Here is a 10,600-nt window from a genome sequence, read left to right as displayed (position 1 = left end):
TACGCGCTATGTGCATGTAAGTATGTTATTGTGTGTACATGCTAATCCCAGAAATTGTTGGCAGTACGCCCTGTGTGCATGTAAGTATGTTAATGTGTGCACGAGTTCAAGTTTGTATTTTAAGGTGAGTTTGTATTTTAAGGAGATTTGTATTTGAATGCAACCCTATATATATATATATATATATATATATATATATATATATATATATATATATATATATATATATATATATATATATATATATATATATATATATATATATATATATAATTTTGATTTCTTTTCTACTTAAAAAAATCATTACAATTTTACTAAATATTTAATTTTAATTATGATTCTGATTTTAATATTTAAATCGCATACGACCATAATGTAGAAATTATGGAAGGTAGTTACGCGGTAGGTTACATTGGGTTGTCTGGCCATTAACATATATTAATATTATTATAGGAAAACAACAAATTAATCATAGATGCATCATGCATGTGATACACTGATAGTGATTCATTTTGCCTTCTTCCGACGGTTGCCGTTCTCTAATATACCAATGAACTGGCATGCAATTCAAGTTGCCTTTGTATGCAAATACTCCTTATTTCCACCGCCAATTCCCATGTGTGGACCTATTACGAGCACCACTGATTAAAAGCTAAAGAATATTTTTGTTATTTTGACGTTTTATTTTGAGCTTAGTTTTACTTTTAATTTAGGTCGAATTAAAATAAATTTGAATTATTTTGAGAGAGTAAATTTGATATATTATAATATTATACACTTAAAACAACTAATGAAAGAATGTGATTGTGAAATTGATTTTGAAAGTATGTATATATGCAAAGTTGAGAAAATGAAGCTTTGAAATGATTGAAAGAACTTTTGTTCAATTTCCAATTTATTTGAATGTATAAATAAAATCATAATATAAAAATTCATTATATCTTGGAAAATTATACTTTAACACTCCTAGAACTTTTGTGGAAAGCAAATCAGTTTTAATAAAAGAGTGCGTTACATAAGTGTTAAATTTTTCATGTGATTTACTAAATTCTTTTCTTTTGAGAAATTTATTTTTTCTAATATAAAAATTTCTATAGTACTCATTTAAGTTTTCTTTTAAGAAAAAAAATAAAAATAAAATTATGGGTGTTAAATACTCAAAGATAATATTTTAACACAAATTGAATCATAATTTCGGTCTTAAATTAAGGTAGGTCTCCTGTGAGATTATCCGTGAGACGGACCGAATCAAGATATAAATGCAATACTTATACTAAAAACTGTAATATACCAGTCAAGAATAAATTGTTTGTTATTTAATTTTAAGGGGATGTAATATTTAGGGGTTGAACATTACTTATGAGAAAAAAATGTAATACTAATCATAGATAAATTTATTGATTGTTACTTATGAGAGAAAGTGCAATACTTATGAGGAAAATTATGATTTTTTTTTTATGAAAAATATAGTACTTTTAAATCAAAATATAATATTAGAATTAAAAAAACTATTTATTAGAAAAATTGTAATACTTAAAAAAAAAAAAATACTTATGAGGAAAATTATGATTTTTTTTTTATGAAAAATATAGTACTTTTAAATCAAAATATAATATTAGAATTAAAAAAAACTATTTATTAGAAAAATTGTAATACTTAAAAAAAAAAATACTTATGAGGAAAATTATGATTTTTTTTTATGAAAAATATAGTACTTTTAAATCAAAATATAATATTAGAATTAAAAAAACTATTTATTAGAAAAATTGTAATACTTAAAAAAAAAAAAAAAAAAAAAAACTCGACCCAATTTCATGGATCCTCAGTCATGAAACGATCTACTAGGAGATTTTTCACTTAAACTACAAATTTCAGGCACATTGTACACTCTTAATATTGCATGCATTAAATTAGTTTCAGACTTAGTAGTTCAGATCATAAGAGAAAAGTTGTATTGCATGATCCCATGCCTTCTCTATGCATGCGTATATATACTGCTATTTGAAATTTCTACAAGAACAAATCTGATTAGAAAGGGCAGTGTATCACACTCTTTCACAACCAAAACCATGTTCCAATACTCCAATAAAATCTTCACATACATTAAACACGTACTACCAAAAATCATCAAAAACAAATTTTTTTTTTTTTTTTTGACATACCAACTCGACATTAGAAAAATTTTACAAATTTTTGATGCACTAACAACCCTATCAAAATTAGCATCCGTTTGTGGTAGTTATAAATAAAGTAATATAAATAATTTACAAAAGGACACAATAGAAAGTGAAAATTTAATGGCTAAGAATTGGTCGACTCATATGTTTTGGCCTCGTTTTGATGTAATTGTGTCAATTGTTGATTCATTTAGGTTAAATAAACTATTGAGAAAATTTTAATTTTAGTCCAATGACTATTGGAGTTGTGTTAATTGCAACACTTGATTATAAGAAAATGTTAATTTAGTATCTTGACTATGCAATTTTTATCAATTTTGATCACGTCGGTCAAATTACCGATTAATTGTGGCCGAAAATTTTTTAATGGTAAAATAATAAGAGTATTTTAGTCTTTTACTTCTTCACTATTCTTCTTCTCCGTTGGGTTTCTTCCAGGCGCAGAACCCATGATGGCCATTGATGGGTTTGTAACTTTATTTGCATCCAGAGCACTTAGACCAAGAAAATTGGCAACAATGGCTTCAACCACAGTATTAGTTTAATTTATAACTACAACATAAAACAAGCACATCTAGCAAGATAAACTATCAACCTCATGTGGCAAAATTTTAAGGAATTACCTACAAATTAATCAATAGTTTGAAGCTTAAAATAGAGGACAAAGGTCAAAATTAAAGGACAAAGAACAAAGGACAAAGGCCATAGTTCCATTACAAGAAAGAAGTCACTGGCAAGATTTTACAGATTTCTAATGATTGATAATTTGTATGTGTTGAACTACCGAATTTTAAGAATGTTTTTTTTTCTTCTTCTTCTTAAATTTAAAGCAAAACTTGCAGGGATTGAACTCTAATCCGCATTTCTCCATTAGACTATAAAAGAATTAGAGAAACAAACAAATTCGTCTCATATCTTATGCTTGGGCTAGACGGTAGAGGCGACGGAGACGGTAGAATTTAGAGTGAATTTGCGATGGAAACTGGATAAGAAAGATGGGAGAAGACGGTAATGAAAGCCATGGAAACCTGCAATGGAGGCGCATAAATGAACAAGCATTCTTGAGCGCCAACAAGTTCGTCTGAATCCGAGAAGAGGGGAAAATTTTCCGGTGGCGTAGAAGAGCCCCAATGGAGAAGAAGAACAAAGAAGAAGAAAAGACCAAAATATCCTCATTATTTTACCATTAAAATTTTTTCGGCCATTTTTCGCCAGTAATTTGACCGGTGTGACTAAAATTGATAGAAATTGCATAGTCAAAGTATTAAATTAACATTTTTAATAGTCAAATATTGCAATTAACACAACTCCAATAGTCAGTGACAGAATTGATATTTTCTCTTAAACTATCCAATTAAATTGACCTAATTGACCAATTCAAGTAAATATAATTAAAGGTTGGTGGGCTCAAAATTAAATGTATTTGAAGGTTGGGGGCTCAAATCATGTTGATTGGGCTTACTAATTTGAACCCAGCAAATAATTAAAATGGGCTAATAGGTTCAAAGTCATGTTTGGCCCAACAAGTGAATATTGGTAAATTATGTTGTGCACCATGCATGGTGCACACAGATGTAAAAACGGCGGTGTTTTACTTAAATTAAAAAAAAAAAAAAAAGAACATTTTCGATTGCCGTTAGTTACGTAAACATATGTTCATAAGTTTATAATTTCACATTCTGGATTTATAGTTATGAAATTATGGATGTGTAATTATGCAATTCTGGATTTATAGTTATGAAGTTATGGATGTGTAATTATGCAATTCTGGATTTATAGTTATGAAGTTATGGATGTGTAGTTATGCAATTCTGGATTTATAGTTATGAAGTTATGGATGTGTAGTTATGCAATTCTGAATGTATAGTTATGAAGTTATGGATGTGTAGTTATGCAATTCTGGATTTATAGTTATGAAGTTATGGATGTGTAGTTATGCAATTCTGGATTTATAGTTATGAAGTTATGGATGTGTAGTTATGCAATTCTGGATGTATAGTTATGAAGTTATGGATGTATAGTTATGCAATTTTGAATTTCTTTTTTTTTTTTTTAAATCGGACGTCAAAACGATGTCGTTTTTGCAACCATGTGCACCATGCATGGTGCACACGGTTGCACAACATAACGCTCCTGGCTGCAAATACTGGGCCTATTCGGTGCTTAAGTGATCTTCATTTAGCGGAAGCCATTGAAAATCCCCCTAAGTTGATGAAAGTCATGATTATTGAATACACCTCCAGTCTTTCAGTCACCACTTGAAAATCTGGCAGCATAACGATAGAACATTGACATATCAATCCTACTAAGACAACCAACAAATCATATATCACACGAGGCACACAGGCTGCCATAAAGAAAATAAAGCAAGTATGAGACACGGGCCCATCAAAATTTGGCTCACAGCCACCAATCACAAAATCTAAAGAAAAAAAGACATGCAGGTCGAAAGTAAGAACATGGCACGCAGGCCCAAAAAACATGTTATGCAGACATCATCATCAAAAACATCAGCACAACAGGAACAACCAAAAACAACAACCTGTACCCCAACGGGAATAGCTACTATTGGTCAGCAGCAAGCTTGGTCAAACCAACGAATTTGATGAATTCTTACCCGGTAATCGTTCAGCTCGGATTATGGTGCAACTTCTTACCATAAGCACCGACATTCAGGTATGACCTATTTAAAGAAAACCCACAAGGGTCAGACCAAGAAAGCTCCTAGACCAAACATACCTTAAATGACCAAAACAAAGTGAAAAAATGCATATAAAGAAGAAAAAACATGCACACCTCAAATAAATCAATAAACAAACTAATCAACAGAAAATAAAAGAATAAATGAATGAATTACTATGCAGACAAGTAGAAAAGACATGAAAGAAAGACAACTACCCCTTGTATTTCCAACTCCACTCTGAACCCAGTATGGGTTCAGCTATTGTTGTCCAGTAACAAGCCTGACTAAGTCAACAGATTTGATAAATCTTGCCTAATCACTATTCAGTCCGAACTAGGGTGTTTCTTGTACTGCTGACGCCTGTATTGTTGATGCTAAACTTGACATAAAGTCAAACCTTCATTGCCTCCAAAACAAGCAACCAGCAATACCAACTCTCATTCTCACTCCTTTTTCTTTTCACTTTTTTCTTTTTTCCTTTTTTTTTTTCCCTTTTTTCATTTCCTTTTTCTATTCCTTTTTCCTTTTTCCATCATTTGCATTTTCATTTTTTTTTTATCAATTTCATCAAGCCAAATTTAATCAAAGTGGATCATCTCCCTCAAAGAAAATCGAGGGGACATCATCATGAACAATGTTAACAATGTTTGATTATTATTAATGAAATGTTGTAAATGTTTTACAACAGTGAACGCAGGTCCACAACACAGAATATGAGAATGGTAATGCATGCTACGGAGCATTAAACTAAAGAAGTTTTGAAGACTAAGTGAAACAGGTTGCGATAGATAATGTAAATAGGGGGAGAGTCCCGGCCGGCTGGCGAGTTCTACTATATATTCTACTCCCACTGGGTTTGCCAGGGTAACACAGGCGGCTCATCAACAGGGTGGCTGTTCCCATTGGAATTAGCAGCAGGGGTGAATGGTAAACACTCCCGAAATTCACTAACCATTGACCTCCAATGCAGACTCGGTTTCCACTCAGCCTCCTTCAACACCTTCAAGATTTCCTTAGCCACAATCTTGCTCCCCTCACTTGATAAATGGATTCCGTCCCTACACATAAATCCAACCAGGCCACCATCAACATACATGTACTGAAATAACATTACTGGAAATTTTGAAATTTCCGATCACCTGAAAGTGCTCTTAAATCAAGTCGAAAGCCTTGTTCCGACCACTTTTGGTATCCGAAAAAACCTTTGTTGCTATTTTCAACCACTTTTTGCTTTCGAATTGATTTAATGTCACTTTCAAATGGTCAGAAATTCCATAATTTCCAGCAGTGTAATATACTTTCAAATAATGTATTTTACGTACACAAATAATGTACTTTTTATTTGTAGTCCACACAGCTGTGTGGACCATGTTCCATGCAATAACGACTCGGTAACCCAACCAAGATGGCTAAGGATACAAACCTGTACCCACAAGATCTCCGAGTTCAAATCTTAGCCTTCTCAGTTTAAGTCGATCAGCTATGAACAACGTAACCTTGACTGGTTTACCTCTTTGTGGTACTTTGCTAACTAAGATCACATGCAGAATTTACCCAATGCACACTCACGGCAATCATTATTGTATGGACCATAGTCCACACAAGTTGTGTGGACCATATTTTGTCTACTGTAAAATAATGTACATTCAGTATAAAAATAATGTACACTGTATTCAGGGGATGTACATTATTTTTGTATTTAGTATATATTATATTGTATAATGTACATTCAGTACAAAAATAATGTACATTTAGTATATTAAAAATGTACTTTTTGTTATGGTCCACATAACATTAGTCCACACAATAATCTGCCCACTCTCAAATAGTGACTGCGGGTTTCTCTCGTCACAAAAAAAAAAAAAAAAAAAAAAAAAAAAAAATATATATATATATATATATATATATATATATATATATATATATATATATATATATATATATATATATATATATATATTGCATGCTTACAGAAAACAAGCAGTCATCCAATCTTCTCGCTGCTGTAAGGCAGTCCAAAGATCTACAACCTTCACATCCAACTCATGGCACACTTCTATGCAAGCTTCTGAATATTTGTGGCATAACTCATTTGTCCGGTTAGTGTGGCTGGTTCCAGGAACAACAAAGGCGCAGGTAAGTTGTAATACTAATTAATTAGAACCATTTCCCCTCAAATATTTTATTTTCAATGAACCAAACGGGCCGTAATTAAGATTATTACTATTTACTATATATACCCATAGCGTTCGAAAATTTGTGCCTCGTTGACAGGAGGAGCACTGAGGAATATTACCCGTGTCTTCTCCGAAAGGCTCTGGTAGAACAAAATTTAAAAAATTTGTTATAAAAGGAACATTATATTTCAATTGTGTACTAATTCGATTCAAGCAATGTTTTGTGAACAAACAAATTGAAATTAAAGCAGCCATTGTTATTATATTATGCGAGGCAAAAGATGACGAATGCAACATTATATTATGGCCATGTTTGGTAAATGACTATTAGCTGATTGTGTTAATAAGATGGTATAACTAATTGATAACATTAGCTATTGTAGAAAAATGTTTGGTAAATTCGTTGTTAGCTGATAGCTGTTTGGTATAATTTCTTTTTTGAAAAAGTTGCTTGAAGTAGCTTTTTGAATTTTAGCATTTTAGAGTTGTAAAAAACTAATTAACCAAACACTTATATTGATATTTTAACTAAATCAAACAATTAATAGTGATTAAAGAAGTCAAAATTGACCTATAGGCTAATTTTTTACCAAACAGGATTAATATTGTTACATATATAAATACCTTGAGATGAGTAGCAATCTTCCTCATGTTTTCCACATATTCAGGAAGAGGAACATGGGCATTTTGGCCATTGGGATGAGGACGAACTGAATCATTTCCACCAAAGTAAACTATCACTAGAGAAGGTTGCACAGCTGCATCCTAAAGCCGAGCCAAAACAAAATAGCAGCATGGTTAGGATCAAGCACCTACACTACACTAACTCATAACAAAGGTTTGTGACTTGGTTCTAATACCACTTATTAGGATCAAACATTTATCCTTACCCAAAAACGCTCACAACGAATGAGTAACTTTATATCCTTATATACCACAACTACATTTTTGAAAGGTAGGATGCTGGACTTGATCTATTCACCGGCCTCCGCCCAACAATTCCTTAGTCACCAATTGCTGAAATGTGTCATTCACTGGCCTCAACCCAACAAATGCATGTCTAGGAAGAAGGCTAGAACAGAATTCATCCACACACGTACACACACACTAGAGGTGGTCACAGGCTGATTCAAGGTTGAACCAGCCTGGAAAAAGCGAATATGGGCTTCACCGAGCCTAGGCCGGGCTTAGCCAAAACCTGATCCGGCTTATAGAGGTCCAGTTCAAATCTTATAAAAATAGTTCGGAGCCTAGCTCGAAACCAGCCCAAACCCAAGCCTGAGCATGGCCTAGGTCCCAAATTGGCCCAGTCGCGCTCAAAATCTAACATGGATTTTATAAATTATAATACACTTTATAATATTTATAAGTTATCAAATGATATTACAAGTCTTATAAAAAAATTTAATAGTACTAGTTCAAATGTTATTAAAATGTTATAAATTTTTAATTTTGTAGAAAATCAAATTAAATTTTTATTTTGAGATTAATAGTTAAAATATTATTTTAAACAAAAATATAATTTTGAAAAATTTCTCTCTCTCTCTCTCTCTCTCTCTCTCTATATATATATATATATATATATATATATATATATATTAGCATTATTATATCAAAATTGATTACTCTTCTTCGTTTCTGCAGGCTTATTCTCTCTTTTTAATTTTGGAAGAAAGTCGTTTTCTTCTCTCTTGCATATAGTGAGTAAAAGAAGAGTATCCATTTTGAGAATAAGCGTGCAGAAACGAAGAAGAGTAATCAACACTCAACAGATACAGCTAGCTTGCACGCATTTTGAAATTAATTAATACTATATACATATATACCTTGGGGAAAACTTGTTCCAGAACTTGAAGAGCACCCCTGGAGTTCCACCCACCATATCCACGAACCAATATATCTGCCTGTAATTCAACTTAGAACGATATGATTATGAATCACAGCATTATGAATTCTGATCTGATAAATTGCAGAACATAACTCAATTCAAGCTTAATTAACACATTCAAAGTTAGCTGCAAAACCTGAAAATTGTACGGTACCTTTCGAGAGTAGAGGTCAGAGAGGATTGCACCCCAGCCTCCATTGCTGTAGCTAAGCTGCACAATGGATGAACCGAAGAGGACGATCTGAGGGCGGCCCGGTCCAACCATTTCTGCAAGTTTTGCTAGATAGCTAGTATATATACATACACAACTTACCTGAATATATATATTATATATAATAGGCAGACCAAAACTTACCGTTCGATACTTCGATAAGTCCAAGAGAGGAAACTGCATGCGGTGGCGCGTTTGTCTTTTCACACATTAATTTAAGAACAAAAAGAATGCTCCAACTTTAATTTAATGTATTGCTCTTACACTATATTCCAATTTTTTTTAAAAGTTGATACTTTAATGCTAAGTACTTTAATACTTTAATGATATTAATACTTAATTGTTTGAAGTCAACATTTTGATACATCGTATCTTTTAAATAAATTATTTTTTTTGTTTTATTTTAATAAAATAATCTATGCCACAATCAAACTAAATCAAGTTATGTTGAATTTATTTTTTAAAAACTGAATATTATAATTAGATATAATTGTCACAAAATAAAACTTTTATATTAAAATTTTTAATATTAAAGATTTTAATATAATTGTTATGAATAATTGAATAAAATTCAAATGTTTAGATACGATTGTCATAAGGCAATTTATAGAGAGTTTTTATGTCGAACGGTGGCCGGTCACTTTTTTTGTCTGAAAATACGTCGGATCTTCAATGACCTATGATAGCAGGTCATTTACCTGTATTTGGGCTTCATTGCATCAAAATGCATTGTTTATGGGTGTAATTGCATCTTTTAAAAGTTGGAGGGGCTAATTGACTCTTTAACAAATGTTTGAGGGCCTATTTGACCCTTTTCTCAATAGTTTATAATTATCAAGTCTTAAAAAATATAAAATTTTATAATTTTTTTTTTAAAGTACCCATGAGCGCGTAGTGATTTTTTCAATACTGATTGCAATGCAAATTAAATACTCCTCAGTTTATGATAAAAGGGAATTAACTTTAACACTCCCAGAATTTGTGAGAGACGACAACTTCTTTGTAGATACAGAAGGTAATATTGTAATATACTCATGTGGGCTAGATTGGGGTTAGAGCTCCCATCAAAATGGACCTTGCCTCCTATTGGGCTTGTGAGTGATATTGTTAGAAATGAGAATTCAATGCTTCAAAAATATTTGAAAGAAAAAAGAAAAGTTCTCTAGTCGAAATAACTTGATTAGTTAGAGATATAACACCATAGTCATGTTTGGTACACCCGACACCTGTTATGTTAATATTTACATATTGTATCACATTTTGTGGTGTCGATATGATAAATATAAAATTAACATCAAATTAAACATTATTGATGAAATATATAGCACTAAGTCGGTCTTTAGGGGATTAATCCATTGACAAAGACTGAGGGAGAAAGTGGTTAAAGCAATCGTGATTATGGATGACCACGGTTTGGTCCAAATCAAATCGAACATTGTAGCAATCGAACCGAAACTAGAATTG

The 10,600-nt window shown here is 31.8% G+C and overlaps 1 protein-coding gene across 2 annotated transcripts; it reads right to left on the bottom strand.

Annotated features, from left to right (window-relative positions):
* Positions 1-5,495: 5,495 nt before the first annotated feature.
* Positions 5,496-9,318, bottom strand: LOC109157736 (GDSL esterase/lipase CPRD49-like). 2 transcript variants are annotated; one of them, XM_019305579.1, is made up of 7 exons: positions 9,281-9,318; positions 9,080-9,192; positions 8,864-8,941; positions 7,662-7,802; positions 7,101-7,177; positions 6,832-6,972; positions 5,496-5,918 (listed from the first exon to the last, which is right to left on the bottom strand). In XM_019305579.1, exons 2-7 carry the CDS (start codon positions 9,188-9,190, stop codon positions 5,702-5,704), a joined length of 765 nt encoding a protein of 254 aa, XP_019161124.1. In that variant the 5' UTR covers positions 9,191-9,192; positions 9,281-9,318; the 3' UTR covers positions 5,496-5,701. The 2 variants fall into 2 exon arrangements, with proteins under 2 accessions (XP_019161124.1, XP_019161125.1); XM_019305580.1 differs by lacking the exon at positions 9,281-9,318 and having other exon boundaries at positions 6,832-6,969; positions 9,080-9,224.
* Between the last annotated feature and the right edge of the window lie 1,282 nt (positions 9,319-10,600).

The sequence above is a fragment of the Ipomoea nil genome, unplaced genomic scaffold, assembly GCF_001879475.1.
Source record: "Ipomoea nil cultivar Tokyo-kokei standard unplaced genomic scaffold, Asagao_1.1 scaffold2792, whole genome shotgun sequence".
In the NCBI taxonomy this organism is placed as follows: domain Eukaryota; kingdom Viridiplantae; phylum Streptophyta; class Magnoliopsida; order Solanales; family Convolvulaceae; genus Ipomoea; species Ipomoea nil.
This window is presented reverse-complemented; position numbering and strand designations above follow the sequence as displayed.